Consider the following 25310-nt stretch of genomic DNA (forward strand, 5'->3'; position numbering starts at 1 on the left):
GTCTCAGTATGTCATAAAGTGTAATTACGATACAGAAAAATGTAACAGACAAATTGAACACAAGATCCCATGAACCAACAATGTGATAAATGAGCAGATAACTTGGCTTTAATAAATTTGATTGTGAAAGTAAATGTTGGTCAGATTATGAGGAAAATTAATAGTGCTGTTAAAACCACCTGAAACAGCCAATAGGATCTTGATTTAACATCTCCTCCAAACAGCACACCTCTAACATTGCAGTACCTTCTTCAGGCTTTCACTTAATGGTCTAGATTATGAACTTAAATCTCCTGGATTTGTGCTTAAATTCACTCTGACTCCACTTTTGCTTTCCAGGAGAGTGCTATCACTGAGTGAAAGATGGGATTTGTAATGTTCGCTTTTTATTTTTGATAAAAGACCTTCAGTCTTGACAGTAAATCCACAACCAGGACTCCATGAAGAAAGATATTCAAGCTGCTGATGACTGTAATGGAGCTTACAGTCAATGCCAAACAACCATGCCTATGTTTATTTATAATATTCAAGGATAAAAGTTCAATAATATAACCATTACCTTGATGGCTACACTTATTAATACCACTTCCAAGGATATTAACCAATGATTGAACCAATATGCACAAACATGGCAAGGTTCCATAAAACCACAATTTTAAGTGCACCGTATTGGTCTATGTAATGTTTATAATCTTGGTTTCAATTCACATAAGGAGACCTTTTGGAGATTCAAAAACTATGACATTCAATAATTAGGGAGAAGTGGAAAGTTTTTAGATTGAAATACAATGATTGCATTGATGTCCTTTCTAGTCTGCTGCAGTTACATAATGTCTACACACGCTACAGTGCACACAAACTATAGATGTACTTCTTAAATTCACTTCAATAAAGACCTTCTGTTAGACACAGAGGTGTGTTGTACACAGAAACATGGTATCAGAATAGAATAATGTTTGCAATTCTTCAGTCCTCTGGCACCTCTCAACAATCACTTATCTGAAATAATTCCACTCTTACTTCCTTCAATGCATTTCATCCAGCCCTAGTGCTTTGCCTAGTTTAAGTACCAATAGTCAATCCAAACCTCCCACTTATCAACTTTGAACCCTTTTAGTGACAGAGTTGTCTCTTCAGTCACAATAGCCTGGTTCACACCCACCTCCTTGGCAAAGTATTCATTTCATACCTGAGCTATATCCCATGTCTCCATGTGTAAGGGAATCCTTTTGGTCCTTAACTGGCCCTAGCTTTACCAAGTTTCACTACTAATATGTTTATAGAAAATGTTGGGATTCTTCATCATGCTGGCCACTAATCTATTCTAATATTCCCTCTCCGTTTCTCTAAAATACTTCTTCACCTCCCCTCTGAATTTTCTGTATTTCTCTCGCTTCTCAGCTGTATTTTCAATTTGGCATCTGTCATAAGCAATATTTTCCTTCTTCGTCTTAATTTCTATCTGCATTCTTATCCAGGGAGCTCTGGATTTATTTGCCATACTATTCCCTTTTGAGAGAATATACCATGACTATGCCCAAATCATTCCTTTTTTGAAGGTAGCCCATTGTTCATCTACCGTTTCTTCCATCGACCTTTGGTTCCAGTCTATCAGAGCCAGTGTCATTGAATTTGCCTCTCCACAGTTAATTATTCTGACTCTGGATTGCCTATTACTCTTTTCTATTGTCATCTAAACTATACAGTGCAATGATCACATTTCCTAAATTCTCCTCCTGATACTTTATCTACTTGGTTCACCACATTTCCAAGAACCAGGCCCTTGAACCGGTGTGGCTTCCTCTTCTCAGCACTCTTCTGCGGTCCTTAGCCAGCAAAGCAGCCCCACCTCCTTTCCTATCTTTGCTGAACACCCAGGAACATGTAACACCATATCTTACCTTTCATTGGGCTAGGTCTCCGCTTTAACCACAACATATTCCCACAAGGCAATCTGCACCCTTAGCTCCCCAATCATATTTACTATACTCCATGTATTCACATACATATACAATAACCTTGATTTAGACTTCATTATTTTCTCCCTTACTCTGACTTCAAGTATTAACTTTTTACTCTCTATACTAGTGCTATCTGTTTCTCCAAGCATTCTGTGCATCCTGGTATTCTTCTCGAATTGCTTTCCCTGTTTCCATTGCCCTGCTGAGTTAGTTAAAGGCTGTTGCAATAACACTAGCTATACTCCCACAAGGGACTCCATCCTATCTCTGCTCAGTTGCAACCCATCCATGATAAAGAGCGTTTGAGTGACATGTAAGCAGCCAGTGGAGATTTAGGTGCAAGTTAGGTGGATTGGCCACGCTAAATTACCCATCGTGTTCAGGGATGTGTAGGTCAAGTCATGGGAAATGCAGGGTTACAAGGATAGGGTAGGGGGATGGGTCTGGGTTGGATGCTCTTCAGACGGTCGGTGTGGACTTGATGGGTCGAATAGCCTGTTTCCACACTGTAGCGATTCTATGGAGTTAATGGACACAACAAGAGGATGGCCAGAGTGAGGGTAGGGCTGAGCAGGGATAGTGGAGTGAACTTGTGCACAGAGTCAGAGGAGGTAGGGGAGGTCCTTAATGAATACTTTGCTTCAGTATTCACCAGTGAGGGGGACCTTGATGTTTGTCAGGACAGCATGAAACAGGCAGATATGCTCGAACAGGTTGATGTTAGGAAGGAGGATGTGCTAGAAATTTTGAAAAACATGAGGATAGATAAGTCCCCTGGGCCAGACGGGATAAACCCAAAGTTTCTACGGGAAGCAAGGAAAGAGATTGCTGCCCCTTTGGCAATGATCTTTGCGTCCTCACTGTCCACTGGTGTAGTACCAGATGATTGGAGGGTGGCAAATGTCATTCCTTTGTTCAAGAAAGGGAATAGGGATCATCCTGGAAATTACAGACCGGTCAGTCTTACTTCTGTGGTGGGCAAATTATTGGAGAGAATTCTGAGAAATAGTATTTATGATTATTTGGAAAAGCACAGTTTGATTACAAATGGTCAGCATGGCTTTGAGAGGGGCAGGTCATGCCTCACAAGCCTTATTGAATTCTTTGAGGATATGACAATGCACATTGATGAAGGTAGAGCAGTGGATGTGGTGTATATGGATTTTAAGCAAGGCATTTGATAAGGTTCCACATGGTAAGCTCATTCAGAAAGTAAGGAGGCATGGGATTCAGGGAAATTTGGCTGTCTGGATACAAAACTGGCTGTCCAATAGAAGACAGAGGGTGATAGTAGATGGAAAGTATTCAGCCTGGAGCTCGGTGACCAGTGGTGTTCTGCAGGGATCTGTTCTGGGACCTCTGCTTTTTGTGATCTTTATAAATGACTTGGATGAGGAAGTGGAAGGGTGGGTTAGTAAGTTTGCCGATGACACAAAGGTTGGTGGAGTTGTGGAAAGTGTGGCAGGCTGTTGTATATTGCAATGGGACATTGACAGGATGCAGAGCTGGGAAAAGAAGTGGCAGATGGAATTCAACCCAGAAAAGTGTGAAGTGATTCATTTTGGAAGGTTGAATTTGAATGCAGAATACAGGGTTAATGGCAGGATTCTTGGCATATGGAGGAACAGAGGGATCTTGGGATCCATGTCCGTAGATCCCTCAAAGTTGCCACCCAAGCTGATAGGGCTGTTAAGAAGGCATATGGTGTGTTGGCTTTCATTGGCAGGGGATTGAGTTTAAGAGTCGCGAGGTTATGCTGCAGCTCTGTAAAACCCTGGTTAGACCACACTTGAAATATTGTGTTCAGCTCTGGTCGCCTCATTATAGGAAGGATGTGGAAACTTTAGAGTGGGTGCAGAGGAGATTTACCAGGATGCTGCCTAGACTGGAGGGCAGGTCTTATGAGGAAAGGTTGAGGGAGCTAGGGCTTTTCTCATTGGAGCGAAGAAGGACGAGAGGTGACTTGATAGAGGTTTACAAGATGATGAGAGGCGTAGATAGAGCGGATAGCCAGAGACTTTCTTCCAGGGCGGAAATGACTATTATGAGGGGGCATAATTTTAAGGTGATTGGAGGAAGGTACAGGGGAGACGTCAGAGGTAGGTTCTTCAAAAAGAGCGTGGTGGGTGCATGGAACGTGCTGCCGGCAGTGGTAGTGGAGTCAGATACTTTAGAGACTTTTAAGCGACTCTTGGATAGGCACATGGGTGATAGTATAATGTAGGGTATGCAGGGTAGTTTGATCTTGGAGTAGGATAATAAGTCAGCACAACATTGTGGGCCGAAGGGCCTGTACTGTGTTGTACTGTTCTATGACTCAGAAATGGAAAGAGGTTTTAAGACTATATTCAGTGTGCTTGTCTTTTACAAACAGTTGATTCTAGGGCAATTGCTAGTAGTTAATGTGAGATTGGCAGTTTTATGGTACCTACAGTATTAAGAAATACAGTGCAATGACACAAATCAGCCATGATCTGAATGAATGACAGAACATACCCGAGGGGCTAAATGGCCTACACTTGCTGCCAAAAAAACAGTGTGCATTAGCCCTTCAATATATCAGCTTGCGTAGCCAAACCCAAGCTTGAGACAAAGACTGTTTCTGACCTGTAGTTTACTGGCATCTATCACATGCTGTACGTGATCGTCATTTCCAACAGGGTATATTCTCCTTCCTATCGAACATGCTCGGTATCAAGCTATATATTAATACCATCTGTGTATCAAGTTATAAATTAGTCAATAAATGTAATATACTAAACAGGTAAGTTAAAGCTACCCAGCACAACAGATTGTTTTTTTAATTACAAACTGTCCTAATATGGTGTTAAAGCCCAGGATCCTTCTCCTGTGTTCTCAGCAGAACATTCATCCCAGAAACGCAACAAAACAATCCGACAGAGCTTCTGCCCAGCTCACAAATTCCAGTTCACTTCAATGTACCTTCAGTCTAACTGCTGACTGACAATCATCATAATTTCATTCTTAATTTTTTATAAATAGCTCATTCAAACGCACGTCTTATGCTTCCACAAACACCAAAGTGGACATTTACAGTGTTGAAAGACCAAAACTGTTTCTCAGTCTAAATGGGATCCTGTTGTGCATCTTGGTTTGTCTCGTCATCCACCCTTGCTCCAACGGTTGGCCACAGCATGAATGATCTTGACCCACTGCCCTCACTGCCTGACCCACAGAGACAGTTTTGACATTGTCCATCCACATCGTCTTGGAACTTCTTTGTGCATGTTTTATTTTCAGGCACTGTGCCTTGCGTGACCTCTTTTCCCAAACTATACCCAAACTATATCTATACTGATAGTAGCTGAAGGTTTTTTTAAAGAATCCAGGCCATTTAAATCATTTCAGATGATGACACCAGAGACTCCCAAATACTCCAGTAAAAACACATCTAAAAACTGAAAGAACAATTATTATTGCATTTCAAACCCTTTCAATGAAAATATTCCAAGAGAAAATAATTTTTTCTAGTGTTTCCCGCTTGGGAATAGAGATTCCCTCATAGTTTGTGTATCCTTTGAGAAGCTGTGAACTATTGAAGGACGTGAACGGACTAAAATCATTGACTACCCCCAGCTGGGTCCAGCAAGGTTAGGAGCGCTGCTTATGGGCTCACTGGCAGCATCTTTTACTATATCAATGGAAGTTGCAGCAAGTGGGAATAATGTGGGAATCCCAACATTTTCAGAGAGTTCCCAATGTATCATGATTCAGTGAAAGTCCAGACCAATGTTTTTGATATTGTGACACTTCCTCAGTATTGCACTGGAGGGTCAGCCTAGATTAAACAATGGCGTTACCTTCTCATTCAGATTCAAGAATGCTACCACCAAGCAAAGCTTAGAGGAACAAAGCTAATAATGCAATCTCATAAACAAATATGCACAATTTTTATCAGATTCCCCAATTCAAATTCAGGTCTATACTGATTCGGAGTTTTCAAGTTTAAATATTGCTATCATCAGCGTCAAAAGCATTGCAGCTCGTAAACTGATTGTTGAAGGTGTGGAAATTCTGTACCTCAGAGTTCCAATGTTGTGTCCATCTAGATCCACCATTTTGAGTAGGACCAGTTCTTTATCTGTATTTGATTTGTACCTATAGAAATGATAACATTTCATTCAGCTATTAAACAGGCTGTTTTTGCTATTTATTGAATTTATTTCATCACTCTGTCTAAGCTTTCATTCATTTCACTCAAAAAAAAGCAACAAATTGAAAAGATGATGCCTCCCATCTTGTCGTAAATCACAACCAACTGCAAGCTAATTCCTAAGTGCATTGAATCTCAGGACTGGTTCAGGAGACAATAACAGATCTCAGCAAAGGGAAATTCTCATTTTGTTTGGGAGAATCTGTTCATAATTCATGCAATTTCCAATTATATCAAGCTCCTGAACATCTAAAAGGTACTGATAAAGATGTAAGCTTTTAAGCAATAGGAGTGAGGGAGAATTATCTTTTAAACCCAAAATGGTAGTTCTAAAAAATCCACAGCCAGTAGTGAGCATACAGCAGGCAGCAATGGACATGCAGAGAAATAGAGAGGGCCCAAACTATCCAGACCTATCCAAGATTTCTCCAAACAGGGTGCAGCAAGGCTACAGAATAACTTTATGATGACGACCTTTGAACTGACCTGCAGGGATATTCAAGGTTTTGGATGTGACAGAATCATTGGAACATATCCATGAGAATGCCCGGGCTGTATATTAATTATAGGAAATATATTATTAATCCAGAGGGTGGTAAATTACTCTGGTGTTCCTGGGCACTGTACTATACAATGCTAAAAGACAGAATCTTACCATACTGAAATAATCAATTATTTCTGTAGTCCTGTGATTTTGTAAAGTAGACAAATATCACATCCATCCTGCATCAGCAGCATGCTACATGCCCAACAACAGGAAAGGCAGATTGGCATTCATAATAGTGTCTTTAATGACCTCTGAATGTCCCCAAGGGCTTTCCAGTCAATGGAGTTCTTTTGAAGCGTTGTCATCATTGTGGTATAGGTGAACAGAATGCATTCGAGCTTCAGCCAAAGTTTTATGCTCAGGTCCATAGAATGAGACTTGAATTCACAATTCTGACTCAAAACTGAAAGTGCTATTGACTGAACCATGGCTAACACCTAAAGATACTGAGCACATCCCAATTGTCATGGCAGAAGTGAATGCTATTTTCTTTTAAGTCCTTCTGGTAGCTTCCCAGAATACAGACTCAGATGTCTCCATCCACAGTGCATGTCACAGAATATCACAAAAAATACATCCAGGGCTCTAGTGCAAACAATTAGAACATGCTCATTCTTCAAATATTGTACTTTCCAAAGGAATTGGCATAATAAATAATTAGGAAATCTTGTTTTAGTGAAATGGGTTCAGTCAGTGAATGACAGGAAAAATAGAAACTGTTTCTATCTTCAGGCAGAATGTGCAGTAGCTACTCACTAGATGGAGCTGTGGTCTGTGACTTCAGCAATGGCAGTGATAGGCATGGGACCATGGAAGGAAGAAACAACTCAAAACAAGGAAAAATGATTTGATGTATTTAGTTATAGGTATGAATTTTGCTCTTGTACCAACATTTTTTTTTTAAAGACCCTATACATTTTAAAACCATGAATGTAAGTATTATTTAAATGGAGCAAGACTGCAGAAAGCTGCAGAAGAGAGATTTGAGAGTTCTCATGTACCGATCACAAAAGCCTGAGCATCAAATTCAATGAGTAATAAGGACTTTATACAACCTTTATTCCAAAGGGAATGGAGCATAAAATAGGGAAATCTTATTAAACTGTATCAGTACTAGTCAGGCCATACCTAAAATACAGCTTTTGTCTCCTTAATTAAGGAAAAATATATTGGCATTGGAGACAATCCAGAGAAGGTTCTCTAGGCTGATCTTGGGCATGGGCAGATTTTCTCTTGGGCAGAGGTTGAGTGTGTTGGAACCTGTACTCATTGGAGTTTAGAAGAACAAGAAAGAACCTTATTGAAATGTAAATGATTGTTAGGAAGCTTGACAGAATAGATGCCGAGAGGTTGGGTGCCATTGCGGGAGAGTCTGGGAACAGACGGCATAATCACAGAGTAATGGGTCACCCATTTAAAGCAAGGATGGAGCGGACTTGTCTATCTCAAAGGGTAGTGAATCTCTGGAATTCTCAAATGCAGTATGCTTAGAAGTCATGTTGATAATAAGACAAAGACAGACAGATTTTTAGTCAGTAAGGAAATTGAAATTTATGGAGATAAATGAGGAAAGTGGAATTAAGGATTATCAGATCAGCCATGATCTCATTGAATGGCAGAGGAGCCTTGATGGGCTGACTGGTCTACTTCTGCTCTCACACCTTATGATCTTCACAGCATAATTGCCAAATAATTAATAGGATTACAAAATAATTACAGTGCAGGAAATCACTTGGCCCATTCCCTGCATCAACTTTCCAAATGAACAGCTCATTTAATGCTATTGTCCTGCCTTCTCCACATAACCCTACAAGTTATTTGTTTTCAAATAATCACTTAATTTTCCCTTTTGAACGCCTTGATCGTACTTGCTTCCACAACAGTCTCAGGCGGACCGTAGCCATTTGTTTTATGAAAAGCATTTTGCTTGCATAATTTTGCTTCTTTTGCTAATTACTTCAAATCTTTACCCTCTCATTCTTGATCCTTTCACAAGTGGGAACACTTCTTCCTGTTTAGTCTATCGAGACTGTACATGATTTTGAATATATCTATCAGGTGTCCTCTCAACCCTCTTTTCTACAAGGTACACAGTATCAACTTCTCCAATCCACCTTCATTACTGAAATTTCTCCTCCTGAAACCATTCTCTTCTGCACTGTCTCCAGCGCCTTCACAAGCTTCCTAAAGTGCAGCTTAAGATGTAATGCTCCATCTGAGGTTTAAGCAGCATCTAGTACAACTTCAACATGACCTCTTATCCATGCGTGGGACTAGTTTAGTTTGGGAAACTTGGATGGCATGGATGAGTGCACTGAAGGGTCTGTTTCCTTGCAGTATGACTCTGTGCCACTTTCTGCTTCTATTAATAAAGCCTAGAATACTGTATGCTTTATTAACTGTTTTTACAACTTGTCCTTCCAAATTTAATGACTTTCAATGTTTATGGAATTCCATATCAACAGAAAATCTGTAAGCCAGTTTAATGGATAACTGAATAACAATCTCAAGCACTATTTACTAATTGACCTGGCTATTGACTATTGCTATGGTTACACTATTTGCCTTGCTTTCATTTCAGATATAGATTTGGTGATTAGTTGTCAAATCTATAAACTATTCAGTTGACTCTTATTTCCATTGGGTACCTGGCTCGTTCTCCTTGTGGATTCTGCAAGTAAGAATAGGGACTCCTGTTTATGTTGCTGCCTTCCACTTCTCCCTTATTTATAAATATTCTTCCTGCTTTCATGTTGTTGTGTGCAATATCAATGCTCTGAAGAAACAGGAATTGAAAAAGACAGATATAAAGCATATTAATGCAGCAAAGATCCAAATTGGTCTAACCATATCATTTGAGGCAAATATCTAACATTTTGAAAAGGATGTTCACAGTATTCAAAAACAACATTTGTTCCTGTGATCCCCACATGAAAGTTTTAATTTCAGAGAGGCATCAAGAGGTGTTTAAAATCCTTCCAATTGAGCGGGAATGAAAATCAAAGAGCAATTTGTTCCAAATTGTTCTCATACACCTCAGTTGCCTCTGACTGGAAGGAGAGAGGTATCAGTGAATCAACAACCAAGCTATCTCTGTTAACAAGTTATCTTGACAGGAAGGAAGCAATTCATATTTGGAGATATTCCACTTTCTAAAACTAACTTGTTTCCATACAATTTCATCCATTGGGACTAAGTTTCTTCAAACATCTTTTGTAAAGAAAAACGACTGTAATTTTATATCTAAAGTAATTTGGTATTGCATTAGAGTACACACAAATGATTAAGAGCAGGAAATGGTCTTAGATTCAATAAGCTTTCTTCATTTAGCATAAAATCAAACAAAAGCAATAAGATTTCCATTATCTGAGAAGCACATTTTCCAATTTACTTCCATCATCATTTATCTGAGTGATGAGAGCAGTGGGTAATTAAGGAAAGATTTTATTGAAAATGTATTAAGTTACACTATATTTTTGGAAATTTCATCTCAGAGACATTACTTCCTTAACTAAAAGATGAAACAAAGATGGTTGCTGTCATAAACTACCCAGAAGCTAACTAACATGAGAGACACTATGTCTATGAGGCATCATGCTCATCGAGTGACATGGCACTCATAGGGTTAAAAAAAGCCACACTTTCAGAAAATGGCCCAACTTAAATTAATACAATAGATACAGAGATTGTTACTTTACTTTGGACAAATACACAAGAGGTTAAGCCATTCAACCCAATGTAGGCATTTTGTATGTTATATTTTTCTATACAATTGATTGACATTTTGTCTCTTATAGAGTCACAGAGATATACAGCATGGGAACAGACCCTTTGGTCCAACTCGTCCACACCTACCAGATATCCTACATAAATCTAGTGCTATTTTCCAGCACTTGGCCCATATCCCTCTAAACCCTCCTTATTCATACACCCATCCAGGTGCCTTTTACATGTTGTAATTGTACCAGCCTCCAACACTTCCTCTGGCAGCTCCTTCCATACATGCACCACCCTCTGTGTAAAAAAAGTTACCCCTTAGGTCCCTTCTATATCTTTGCCCTCTCACCTTAAATATATGTCCTCTAGTTTTGGACTACCTAACTCTAGGGAAAAACTTTGCCTATTTACCCTATCCATGCCCCTCATGATTGTATAAACCTGTATAGGGTCACACCTCAGCCTCTGATGGTCCACGGAAAATAGCTCCAGTCTATTCAGCCTCTCCCGATAGCTCAAACCCAACCTTGGCAACATCTTTGTAAAACTTTTCTGAACCCTTTCAAGTTTCACAACATCCTTCCTCTTGCAGGAAGACCAGAACTGCACGCAGTTTTCCAGTAGTGGCCGAACCAATGTCCTGTACAGCCACAACTTGACCTCCCATACCCTAGACTCAATGCACTGACCAATAAAGGCAAGCATACCAAATGCCTTCTTCATTACCCTATCAACCTGCGACTCCACTTTCAAGGAACTATGAAGCTGCACTCCAAGGTCTCTTTGTTCAGCAACACTCCCCAGGACCTTAACGTTACGTGTGCAAGTCCTGCTATGATTTGCCTTTCCGAAATGCAGCACCTCACATTTTTTTTTCTATCAGTTGTGGGATGTGGGTGTCGCTGGCTGGCCAGCATTTCCTGCCCATCCCTAGTTGCCCTTCAGAAGGTGGTGGTGAACTGCCTTCTTGAGCCGCTGCAGTCCTCCTGCTGTGGGTTGGCCCACGCTGCTACTAGGGATGGAATTCCAGGATTTTGACCCAACAAGTGAAGGAACGGCAATATATTTCCACATTAGGATGGTGAGTGACTTGGAGATGGTGGTGTTCCCGTATGTCTGCTGGCCTTGTCCTTCTAGATGAAAGAGGCCGTTGGTTTGGAAGGTGCTGTCTGAGGATCTTTGGTGAATTTCTGCAGTGCATCTTGTACATAGTGCCACCGCTATTGAGCATCAGCGGTGGAGGGAGTGAATGCTTGCAGATGTGGTGCCAACCAAGTGGGCTGCTTTGTACTGGATGGTGTGAAGCTTCAAATTTTTTTGGGGCTGCACTCATCCAGGCAAGTGAGGAGTATTCCATCACACTCCTGACTTGTGCCTTGTAGATGGTGGACAGGCTTTGAGAAGTCAGGAGGTGAGTTCCTCACTGCAGTATTCCTAGTTTCTGACCTGCTCTTGTAGCCACTGTGTTTATGTGGTGAGTCCAGGTGAGTTTCTCGTCAATGGTTACCCCCGGGATGTTGATAATATTAATTTATCTAAATTAAAAGCCATCTGCCACTGCTCGGCCCATTGTCCCATCTAATCAAGATTCCATTGCTCTGAGGTAACCGTCTTCACTGTCCGCAACACCTCCAATTTTCATGTCATCTGCAAACTTACTAACCATACCTCCTATGTACACATCCAAATCATATATATAGATGACAAAAAGCAGTGGACCCAGTACAGATCCTTGTGGTACACCACTGGTCACAGGCCTCCACCCTGAAAAGCAACCCTCCACCACCCTCCCTCTGTCTTCTACCTTTGATGTCATGATATATATAAACCACCCCACACCCCTGATCACATTCCAGCCTGTACTTCACTCTCAGGTATCTAGTATTCTATACATAAGCTATTCCGAACCCAATCAGATTCCATGCATCTGTTGTTCTATACATAAACCACACCAAACCAATTAGATAAGTCTGCAACTGTCTCCCAGTTATTTGTTATTCTATAAATAAACCTTTGAATATTTTGATCAGATTCCAGTCTGCAACTCCTTCCCTCATGTTATTCTATACATAAACCAACCCAAACTCATTGATTGCACTGGTGTGGGTAACTCAGTCATGGCTATGTTATTCGTTACAGAAACCACTTAAACCCATTGATCAGATTCCTATTCCTGGTTAACTGTCACTTTAAATGTAAACTATCCCAAATCTCTTGATCAGATATATTTAAATTTCCTCTTCTCTGTCCTCCCTTTGGAGGGAGAGAGAAGAAGAAAATGAGAAGGAGAGAGAAAAAATAAAAGAGAGAAAATAAAATATACCCTTCTCTAGAGCTTCCATTACTTCAGGACATTCTGAAGCATTTTGTGGCCAGTTAAGTACTTTTGAAGAGTCGACATTATTGAAATGCAGGAAACATGGCAACCCCTTGAACACAATAATAAGGCAATGTTCTGTTATTCTGTTTTTAATTTGCTTTTGTGATGCTGGTTCAGGGTTAAATATGGAATACCAGGGAACACCATTGAATTCTGCTGAGATCTTTCACCAAAGGAAGTAAACAGGTCCTCCATTTCACTCTTCATCTGGAAGGTAACATCTTAAAATGCACAGCGTCCCTTCTAAACTGAAGTCTTGGTTATGTGCTCAAGTCTTTGCAGTGGAATCTGAATCCAGCACCATTAGACTCAGAGCCAAGTGTGCTCCTGACTGACCCATGCTGACACCTAAAGGGCATGGACCCAGACCTAATTATACACCAGTCTAATGTAACAAATGTGACTGTTATTTTCTGATGAGGAAGAACTATAAGTCTAATGTGTTCGGCTTACCTATGTGTTTAAGGGCTGCTACGTTAGCTTGTCAGTTTATAACCTTTCAGTGAATCAATAAGTTTATAGCCTTCAGAGGCAGAGCAAGTGAGGGCATATGATATAGTCATAAGAACATAAGTACAAGGAGCAGGAATAGGCCGTATGGCCCTTCGAGCCTGCTCCGCCATTCAATAAGACCATGGTTGATCCTTTCGTGGACTCAGATCCACTTACCCGCATTCTCACCGTATCCCTTAATTCCTTTATTGTTCAAAAAAAATCTACCTTTTTTTAAGGAACGTTTACTGAAGTAGCGTCAACTACTTCACTGGGCAAGGAATCCCATAGATTAACAACCCTCTGGATGAAGAAATTCCTTCTCAATTCAGTCCTAAATCTGTCCCCTCCAATCTTGAGGCTATGCCCTCTTGTCCTAGCTTCACCTGCCGGTGGAAACATCCTCTCTACTTCTATCTTATCTATTCCCTTCATAATTTTATGTTTCTATAAGATTCCCCCTCAATCTTCTGAATTCCAATGAATATAATCCCAATCTACTCAGTCTCTCCTCATAAGCCAACCCCCTCAACTCCGGAATCAACCGAGTGAACCTCCTTTGCACCCCCTCCAGTGCCAATACATCCTTTCTCAAGTAAGGAGACCAAAACTGCTCCAGGTGTGGCCTCACCAGCACCTTGTACAGCTGCAACATAACCTCTCTGCTTTTAATTTCAATCCCTTTAGCAATGAAGGACAAAATTCCATTTGCCTTCCTAGTTACTTGTTGTACCTGCAGACGTACCTTCTGTGATTCATGCACAAGGACACCCAGGTCCCTCTGCCTAGCAGCATGCTGCAACTTTTTACCATTCAAGTAATAATCCTTTTTACTATTACTCCTACCAAAATGTATGACTTCACATTTATTTACATTGTATTCCATCTGCCAGACCTTTGCCCACTCACTCAATGTATCTATGTTCCTCTGCAAAGTTTCACAGTCCTCTGCACACTTTGCTCTGCCACTCATCTTAGTGTCATCTGCAAACTTTGACACCCTACACGTGGTCCCCAACTCCAAATCATCTATATAAATTGTAAATAATTACGGCCCCAACACCGATCCCTGAGGCACACCACTAGTCACTGACTGCCAGCTAGAATAGCACTCATTTATCCCCACTCTTTGCTTCCTGTTAGTCAATCAATCCTCTATCCATGCTAATACTTTACCCTTAATGCCATGCATCCTTATCTTATGCAGTAGCCTCTTGTGCGGCACCTTGTCAAAGGCCTTTTGGAAATCTAGGTACACCACATCCACTGGGTCCCCATTGTCCACCTTGCTCGTAATGTCTTCATAGAATTCCAAAAGATTTGTCAAGCATGACCTGCCCTTCATGAACCCATGCTGCGTCTGCCCAACGGGACAATTTCTATCAAGATGCCTTGCTATTTCTTCCTTGATAATAGACTCAAGCATCTTCCCTACTACAGAGGTTAAGCTAACCGGTCTATAATTCCCCATCTTTTGTCTACTTCCCTTTTTAAACAGTGGCGTCGCATTTGCTGTTTTCCAATCTGCTGGGACTGCCCCAGAGTCCAGCGAATTTTGGAAAATTACCAGTGTACCTGCTATTTCTCCCGCCATCTCTTTTCGTACCCTGGGATGCATTCCATCAGGGCCAGGAGACTTATCAATCCTTAGCTCCATTAGCTTGCCCAACACTACCTCTTCCGTAATAATGATTGTTTCCAGGTCCTCACCTACCTTTGTCTCTTTGTCAATTACTGGCATGTTATTAGTGTCCTCCACTGCGAAGACCGATACAAAATGCCTTTTCAATGCCTCGGCCATTTCATCATATCCCATAACTAAATTCCCCTTCTCATCCTCTAAAGGGCCATCGTTTACTTTAGCCACTCTTTTTTGTTTTATATATTTATAGAAACTTTTCCTATCTGTCTTTATATTCTGTGCTAGTTTTTTCTCATGTTCTATCTTACTTTTCCTTATAGCTCTTTTTGTGGCTTTCTGTTGACCTTTAAAGTTTTCCCAATCTTCTAGTTTCATGCTGTTTTTGGCCACTTTGTATGCCTTCTCTTTCAATTTGATAGCCTCCCTTATTTCTTTAGACACCTATGGCAGATTACCCCTTTTCTTACAGTCCTTCCTTTTCATTGGAATATACTTTTGCTGAGCACATAAGGTGACAGGAAGTGAAGTAATAAGGATTTCCTGTTTGAACCTTGATCTCTTACCTTGGTATTGAGCCAAGGAAAGACCTACCCAGGCTGAAAGAGAGCAAGAGCTCATTGAAAAAATACCTGGAGTTAAAACTCCAAACGGTAACCAGTGTTATTTAAAAAAAAAGACCATCCTTCTTGAGTGATATATCATTAAATGAGATCATTAGAAACCTTTTCAATTGTAATGATGCTATTCAGAGCTGTATCTGATTAAGTCCAAATGTGGCTCTGAACATTAATTTGCTGATATAATTACAGCCAAATACACATCCAGAATAGTATGGAAATCCGAAACACACTGATTGCACTTAGGGACAGCATCAAATTTGGGAAGCAGGAACATGTGAAAACTGTTTGGCTGCCTTTATATTTGACTGGCTTAAACACCATCAACATAAGGCAATAAATCACCTGAACTGCAAATTGCGAATTGCTTCCAAGTGCCAATGAATAGTTGTTAAATTTCCTTTGAAGGATTAAGAAATTGGGGAGTTACAGGAGTTTGTTTGAAAGTTAATCACCACTGAGGGAAGCGTAAGATTTGAATGCTGCCTGCATTGGGAACAGACACTGGTTAATAGAGTGACTCACTCTCTTATTTTCAAGGCCATCTGACACTGGCCCAGATCAAAAATTTAGGCACTCCAAGTATGGGGCCAACTTGCTCATATCATCTAGGCAAACACTTCAATGAGAGAGTGTACAATTTCTGAGGGGCCAACTTTTTGATGAGCTGTCAATCTCTCAATCTGCTCAGATAAATGAAAAAGATCTGCAGCAGTGCTTGACACCAAGAGGGGATGTCTTGGCATATTTTGGTTCATAATCTTTTCTCAAAAAAAAAACAGATTATGTTATGATTTATTCGTTTCCTGTTATGCTGTGCGTGATAGCTGCATTACCAATAGTGACAGCTTTTCCAAAGTGATCTATTGGTTGTGATGAACATTAGAATGTTCTTCCTCTATCAGTCAGCAATGCCAAGGGGGATTTGCCCTTCTATGCATCTGATCCACATTTTACTTAATTCATCAATATCCAATGGCTAATGTAGTAATTGTACAAAATATTACATTCAAACACATAAACATTATCGAATAGTACAATACAGAGCAGAATGTCTAACCTTTGTTATGCCATTAATTAAGGCATTGATGGATGGCTTGATGTAACCTTTGCTTGTGATCAAACAGAGAGTGTACTGAAAGTAACCTGCAGGGCCAGAGTGGGTGTGAGTCCCACTCAAGACAACATTGTCTTGCCTGTAGAGATCTCTGTATTTGCTCTTCAGTCTTTTTAGAACCTAAAGTAGACACATGTAACAGTATTAGTTTTAAGAAACTATATTATCTTGATCAACATATTGGTGATATAGTCTTGAACATAAAGGCAAATTAAGAATATACATAGGCTAGATACTCATTTTTGGAATTGAAGTTATTAAGCATTAACATCATGTTCATTTTGAGATTCCTATAATTTATCCATAGGCAATGTCAGGCTCATCACTGACTTTGCCTTTTGTAATACAAACAAAAGAAATGCAGGTGGATAGCTAGTATATATATTAACAAGCATGAAACATTTCAAATGAGGTGTAAATCCACAATGCATCATTGTTCTTTGATTACAGCAGATTGGAGAAAATATTCTGCTCCCTGCTTTCAATGTTCAAAGCTGTAAGAAGATGAAGTGTACTTTCATACTGCCCAGCGAATAAAGGTCAACAATAGCTATGGGAAGAAAGAGAAAGAAATTCTGGGACACATTTGGAAATTCAGAGCATTATCCAAACTTAGTATCATTTAATACAATAAAAAGATTAAACAGATTGTTCTGCCCTCTCAGCAAGATGAAAATGCATGAAGCCTTTATAGCATAAATAAATCCTGAAGGACAGTCACGCTTCCTGTGAAGATAACAAAGAAAACACAGTCAAACCTGCAAATGGAAAAAAAGCAATGAAGCAGAGATTCAACTCCTTCCAGTTTCTAGCTCAAATTAGGCAGCAATCTGGAGTCTGAACTGGATGAGAGAGGTGGTTTGCAGACAACACTCAGGTCAGCAGCTGCAAACTGCGAATGTTTTTTTGGCATTTCTGCTCCTCCTGGCAATGGAAATGAAACAATTCAACAGTTTGCGTACTTTTGTTTGCCTAGGGCTTCTACAGTGGTTTAATGACTGCTGTTTAGGCCATGTGAATCAATACAAAGAAAGCAAAAGATGTCAATCAGGATAGGTACATGAGTGCTTACCTCTAATCTGAGCTTCTGAGATACCATTCCAATGTCAGCGGTGACAAACACCACCCTCTTTGAACTGCTAGGGTCTGCCACAATAAAAGCTCGACTGTACAGGCGGGTATGGAGTCCTGCTGCAGTTTGCTCTGGATTGGCATATCCCATCTGCTCATTCGCAAAAGCAAATATTAACAGCATGCAAATCACATGGGACTTTCCTTATATCACATCAGCATTATACCAGTGTATCCTTCACAATATCAGCATTCAAGATTCATCTGATAGTTGGTACTGTCAGTGTGAACAAGCAAGATTCGCATGTCAAGTGTAGCACAGGTTTACAAAACATTTCAATCAAGTTTCAAAGACATTTACTTTATAAGATTTTCAGTCCTTGGGGAACGTTAGTGGGACTTTGAATTGGATCAGTATAATGTTTTTGTCCTTTACTTCAGTGGTGCTGAATGCATGAGATGATGCTATAACAGATTGAGAAGCTCGAGTGAGAAAAACACTTTTCTTTCACAATCCTTGTTGCTGCTTTCAGTTCAGTCCAACTCTTAAGCACATGGCAATGTTGTTTCAAAAGCAATGTACCCAAGTGAAAAACACGTCCATTCACACACGTGAACGCAAAACTAATCCGATTATTTGCATCTACAATGTTTATTAGATTCAGCAACTGAAAGTGACAATTACATGTCCACTTTGTCCCAAAGCCACAGGATAATTTCATCAATCTCAAAAGCTGATTGTCTGGTTCAAAACCAGACTGATCTTTATCCTAAAGAATAGAGACTGAGCAACAATTTCAAATCTGTGGATACATTTGACACAAGGCTAATGATTAAAGGGGGCAGGTTCCATGTGAGTATGGTGAATTTTTGTGGGAGCTTTCAAGATTAAGAACAGTGAAAGGGTAAAACTGTCTGAAACAGTCAACTCAAGGCTTTGTATGGAGAGTTGAAACTTGGGCCTGAATTTAAGGGTTGAGAATCATAGAATTGCTACAGGTGTGGAACAGGCCATCTGGCCACACTGACTCTCTGAAGAGCATCTCACCCAGACCCACCACCCATCCCCAAACCCTATCCCTGTAAGTCTGCATTTCCCATGGCTAATCCACCTAGTCTGCACATCTTTGAAATGTGGGAGGAAAACTGAGCACCCAGAAGAAACCCACACTGATACAGGGCAAATGTGCAAACTCCATACAGACAGTCACCTGAGGGAGGAATCAAACCCGGGTCCCTGGCGTGGTGAGGCAGCACCTGTGAACCACCATGCCGCCCAAAGGACAATCATGAATAAGGAGAAAAACAAAGGCATGGAGTACTGTGATGGTTATATATGGATGGAAATAGTGGTAGAAACAAAAGCAGAAAACTAGAGGCACAAATTAGAATGGGGGATATGATGTTCTAATGTTGGTGGAAACTTGGACTGAAGCCAAAGAGTAAGATGTCAGAGGAAAATTTTCGAGAGAGAGAGAGAGAGAGAGAGAGAGAGAGGGGAAGCTGAAAGCCTGGCTAGTACAGCTGCCGAAAAGAATTCTTTAAATTGTCAGTGTTGCTCAGCCTGAGTCCATCTGGGTTGAATTAACAAATAACAACGGACGTGTTGTTGTTTTAGGAGCACATTTTAAGGTCAACGTGAGCAGGGTCTCCAAATTGCATTCAAGATTATTACTTTAATCTGAGCAATGTTAAATCTGGTAATGAATAACAAAGTAGGATGTGCAAGAGACTAATGGGTAAACAGTGACGACTGGAAAATTAGATTTATTGGAAATACATAAAAGGAAAGTGAATTCAAGATAATTCTGTTAAATTGGAAATTAGCTCATTGCAGTGAGATGAAAGAGTAGCCAATCCAAAACTATTGACTGGAAGGAACAGCAAACAAGCAGGGGTCAAAATTTCATAATAGGATGGGTGCATCTCAAATACTTATAAGCAAAGAGTGGATTGTCAACAAGTAGGATTCCATGGATAAACAAAGGGATTAGAACAGAAAGCAATATAATAAAGAAGCAAAGTACAGAGAGATTGGGAATGCACAACAGAGAATAGAGGAAATGAAGGGGCAGTGGAACTCGGAGGGTCTGCAAGCTGGTAGGATAGTTTAAAAAAAACCATGAAAAAAGAAATGATAATTCAAGATTATATGCACACATTAAATAGAAAAGCAAGGAAGTGAATTCAGTTTGTAAAAGCCAACAGAGCTGTGTCCTGTAATTCCACAGTCAAAGAGAATTTCCCAGAATGAAAACAGATAAGGAGAGTTATAGCTCCAAAGGTTGACAAAAATGGAATCTTTTCACTGGAAAAAAACAGAAGGTCAAGTGGTGGGCATGCAATGCAATGCAATAGAGGCTTTCAAAATTATAAATGGAGTCGAGAATAAATAGTGAGAGGTTCTTTTTACTAGATGGCTGACAGGAATACTCAGATTTTTATCAGAACAAAGCAGAGGTAAAAGATGTGTTTTCATTCTGAAGATTAGCAAGCTGTGCAATGCTTTATCGGATGCAGCTATTGAGATGGAATATCTTTTAAATAGAACTGGGTATGCATCCGCAAAGGAGATGTAACACATGGAATAGGGCTGAAAATTTGGGACTACAGTGGATCATCAAATTTGCAGAGTTAATACAAGCACAGACACAATTAATTAAAGACAACCTTCTCTCCTAAAACATCTCTCTAATTTTTGAGCAACTGTGAAATGACACAAAATTACCTTATGACATGCATTGGAAATTGATTGAAAGGTAGCATGGAGAGAGGAGGAACAAAGGCCTGTTTTGGGAGGATTTAATTACTAGTGTTCCCATGAATCTGTACAGTCTTAATTTTTTTTGTAACACTTATCATGGATGTGGATGAAGGAACGGAGAACTGTATAAGCAAATTTACAGATATAGTGAGTTTTGTTGAGAGATTCAGTAGATATTGAGGATGAGAACAGGAATGCACAGTGGATATATTCAGATTAAAGGCATATTCAAGACTGCCACAAAATCTTCACTTTGGAGCCAAGCAACTTAAATGAGGCCATACTTTCTAAACTTAAGAAACTAGGAATAATAGAGGATCAAAGAGATGGAAATGTTCATATGCAAATCTCACAAAGCTATGGTTACAAAGTACTACTGAGAATGCTAAAGAAATCAAAACAGGAATTGCTGGAAGAACTCAGCAGGTCTGGTAGCATCTGTGGAGAGAGAAACAGAGTTAACGTTTCGGGTCTAGCATGACCCTTCTTCAAAACTGAAATGAAGAGTTCCAAAGTATAGTCGTACTAAATTGAAATGTTAAGTCTGTTGCTCTCTCTGCGGACAGAGCCAGAGCTGCTGAGTTTCTCCACCACTCTTTGTCTTTATTTAAGATTTCTAGCGTCACAGTCATTTGCTTTCTGATGCTGAAGGAATTTGGATTTTATCTCTAGGAATACAAGGGGTAGAAGGTATACCCTTCCAGTTGTGTACAGCCTTGTCATACCCCATCTTGAGGGCTCCATTCAGTTCTGGGCATCATAGCTAAGTAAATATGCAATGATTTTGGAATGATGCAGTGCAGTTTTATAGTAGAGTTTTGTTTCATGCTCAATGTTTAATGAGTACTCCATCTAAAGTGAAAGCAACAGAAATCATACGGCTATGGCTAGTCACAAATATACAGTGTCCTTACAAATGCATTTATCCAAATACTTGTTACAAGCAGTGCACTGGGCTGACATGGTGTTTAATGTCATCGCTCATGTTTGACCAGTAGAACTCTGTCTTCTTTAGATTGGACACAATTTATTGATGGCTTGTATGGCTATGCTTCAGCATCTCTTTTCTCATCTCCTTACGAATTGTGATACTATTTTTCTTGAACGAGATACTTCATTGGGCTATCAGTTGATCTCTGTATGCCCAATATATTCATTTAGCAATAAGTGTGTTCTTGGTGGTTTTAGGTCATCCATTCATCACCATTTGGTTCAGTACTTGAAGAGTTGCAACTTGGTGCGTAGTTTGCTTGTTTTTCAGATTCAGATACCTCTTTTGTTTGAATCTGCCTTAGAAACCTTAACTTTTGTCATTGGGAGTACTGCTCTCAACAGCACATCTGCAATGTGCATTAGCTTCTCTGACACGTACATCACTTTTAGAGCAGAGACGAGTGGTTTGAGAAAGATGCTTTGAAGTATTCTGTGGTTACACTCCACTGTCACCTCACGTGACAGAGTGCCAGACACTCACTCTCAATCCGAGTGTGGCATTGGTCAGTTTGCTGTCCTTGCTGTACAAGGGTCACTCCAAGTCCTGCCTTATTGCTATCACACTGCAAGGTGACCTAACTGCTTACCTCAGCATTGGTGTCATCGTTAGAGTTTTAGTTCAAGTGAGAGTTGCTTCCTGCTCTATGCTCCAATGCCACTGCACATCCTTAACAGCGAGCATGCAAGAAGGTTCATCCCCTGATCATAATTTAGACAAGACTTTTGTTCAGGAGCTCATGAATCCAACAAATATATCATTACGTTCACATATCCTAGTCGCTGCATGTGTAATACAGCTCTTAGCACATTGTAATCTGGAAAAGTCTTTGTTGTCAGTACCCAATCTCTACATTTGATTCCAGACATCCTTAATTGCATCTCTTCTTGCTCAACTTCAGGTGCATCTGGTGAAATCTCTCTAGAAGTTGCACCGGATTCAGGTCATGGTCAGCACTGGCTTCTTCCATTGCATCTCCACATCCACAGATTATCCAGAGTAGCTTCCACTCTGGGAGGATCACTATCTCATGCTGTCTGCCTTTCACTCATCCAGAGCTGTGGAAGTGCCAGATGATGTGCACAACACCTTTATCCCCCAAACATACAGGATATTATTAAATTGGGAAGCGTAGAGAAAAGATTTACATGGATGTTACTGGGACTGGAGGTTTGAATTATAAGAACAGGCTGAATAGGCTGGGGCTTTTTTCCCTGGAGAGGAGGTGGTTGAGGGGTGACCTTACAGAGGTTTATAAAATTGTGAGGGGCATAGATAAGGTGAATAGCAAAGGTTTTTTCCCTATAGTAGGGGAGTCGGAAACTAGACAGCATAATTTTAAGTGAGAAAAGAAAGATTTAAAAGGGACCTGAGGGATAGAGAGTGGTTCATATGCGGAATAAACTGCCAAAGATAGATAGATGCAGGTACAGTTACGACATTTAAAAGACATTTGGACAGGTACATGACTAGGAAAGATTTAAAGGGATATGGGCCAAATGTAGGTAAATGCGACTAGTTTAGTTTGGGAAACCTGGTTGGCATGGACTAGTTGGACTGAAGGGTCTGTTTCTGTGCTGTACGATTCTATGACTCAAAAAGTGGTATCCTGAATGCAGTTAGAAGTGAATCTGGCTCCCCTTGCCGTTGATCACCGTTCACATCTTGGTACAAAAGACCTGTGTCTCGGCAGGTTATGGCAAAACGTCTTCAATGGTTGGCATTGAGAGTTCTCTTTAAAGCTTTATTGAGGGATTTTGAATCCATGCATTCTCTCAGTTTTGCCACCCCAATTCACCATGCTGCTAATCCCGTTTGCCAGAGCTGTCAGTTATAAAGTCATAGAGTCATACAGCATGGAAACAGACCTTTGGTCGAACTCATGCACGCCAACCTAGTCCCCTTTGCCAGCATTTGGCCCATGTCCATCTAAACCCTTCCTATTCATTTACCCATTCAGATGCCTTTTAAATGTTGTAATTGTACCCTCCTCCACTACTTCCCCTGGCAGATTGTTCCATACATGCACCATCCTCTGTGAAAAAGTTACTTCTCAGATCCTTGTTGAATCTTTCCCCTCTCACCTTAAGCCTATGTCCTCTAGTTTTGAACTCCCCTACCCTGGGGAAAAGACCATAGCTATTTACCCTATCAATGCTCCTCATAATTTTATAAACCTCTATGAGGTTACCCGCCCTCCCCAGGCTCCGACGCTCCAGGGAAAACCTGCCAAGATGGTGGCAGCGTAAGTCACTTCATTTGGAGCTCCATTGTGTTCGCCAGTTCTCTTTCTTTGTCCTTCCTTTTTTATGTTCTCTCCCTCTAGTATTTCTATCCACCCCCACCCCTTTTAACTACCTACCTAGGGTGTTGGGAAGGAGCTGGGTTGCGACTGGGAACCACGCAGCAGGAGCTGAACACGTGGGTTGCGTCCTGTGGCGATGGCGGTGGATCAAGAGGGGGCCAGCGAGATCGGGCCAGTGAGGCAGCCCCAGAGCAGGAGGCTGAAGGCGACATGGCAAGGGCTGGAAAGCCCAAAGCAGATCTGTGGCAGTCGGAAGGAAAGTTGGACTCTCTGAAGTTATTTTTTTTTCCTCACCTTATTGTAAGTCAATGTGAATTGGTGCCATGTATGTACAGCGAAGGTACACACTTTTCATTGTATTTTTACCTTGAATACACATGACAATAAAAAAACCCCAGCCTATTCAGCTTCTCCCTATAACACAAACCCTCCAGTCCTGGCAACATGCTTGTAAATCTTTTCCGAACCCTTTCAGGTTTAACTGCATCTTTCCTATAGAAAGGTGACCAATATTGTATGCAGCGTTCTGAAAGTGGCCTCACCAATGTCCTGTACAGCTGCAACAGGACATCCCAATTCCAACACTCAATCTTCTGACCAATGAAAGCAAGCATGCCAAACACTTTCTTCACCACCCTGTCTACCTGCTTTCAAGGAATTATGCCTTGATTACTCCCTTCCTTTCCAGCTCTTCCATCGTGTCTTTGAGGCTGGACTTGAGGAACTCTCCCCAGCTGATGCTGAGTTGGTCACACTCTCGAATCTGCTTTGAGGTGATATTCAGCAGGAAGATATTGAAATCTGCAAAAACATCTTTGTATTCTTCTAAAATCTGTTCACCAGTCAATGGCTTACTGTGTTGTGAAACATCACAAATCTCCTCCAGCATGTGTAGGCTGATCAGTCCAAGCATTAGGCTCACATCAGCTGAGATGAGTGGATTTTGCTAATTATCTACTGTCTGGAACTGAACATCTTGATCTTCCTACTACATTGTACTCTCAGCTTCTTTTGTCCATTTGCAGTGAACTTTCTTCTATTGTATAGCCTTAACATGATGATCAAGGTTTCATTTTGGCTCACGGTTTTTAGGCACTTTGCACAGGTCTGCAAAGCATTAGATGTTGCACGATGTGGCAATCTGACACTTTATATTCATTTCATATTCTCTTTCAACTGTCACATATACAATCATTCTAAGAAATACAAACCATCTTCCATCTTTAGACTTGACAATGCCAACCTGTTGTATGGTGTAGAGTATTCATCAGGATCATCATCTGATATCTCTCCAGATGTCTTGCTTTGTTTTTTTTTTCCCAATGGAACACTTCTGCACAAAATCATACATCCTTTTACAGTTAAAGCAATGTTTTTCCCAGGTTAGGCATGCCTCCTTTTCTTTTGTATTGTGTTCTTTACAATAGTTGCATACTGTCCTCTGCTCTTGACCTTCCGGCTGGCTCCTTTTGCAAAAGCATCTTTCTTTTGTCCATGAGGTTCTTATTAGACCTGAATTATCTCTTGGCATA

General features: G+C 40.5%; 1 protein-coding gene across 1 annotated transcript in view; it reads right to left on the minus strand.

Annotated features, from left to right (window-relative positions):
• Positions 1-25310, minus strand: part of asah2 (N-acylsphingosine amidohydrolase 2) — a 73674-nt gene that overhangs the window by 45867 nt on the left and 2497 nt on the right. Inside the window, exons 3-6 of the mRNA XM_048608952.1 lie at positions 17720-17869; positions 16591-16767; positions 9331-9458; positions 6003-6080 (exon numbers count right to left, since the gene is read on the minus strand). Coding sequence (XP_048464909.1) covers positions 6003-6080; positions 9331-9458; positions 16591-16767; positions 17720-17869 — 533 coding nt within the window. The remainder of the gene's footprint in view (positions 1-6002; positions 6081-9330; positions 9459-16590; positions 16768-17719; positions 17870-25310) is intronic.

The sequence above is a fragment of the Rhincodon typus genome, chromosome 20 (assembly GCF_021869965.1).
Source record: "Rhincodon typus isolate 14 chromosome 20, sRhiTyp1.1, whole genome shotgun sequence".
Taxonomy (NCBI): domain Eukaryota; kingdom Metazoa; phylum Chordata; class Chondrichthyes; order Orectolobiformes; family Rhincodontidae; genus Rhincodon; species Rhincodon typus.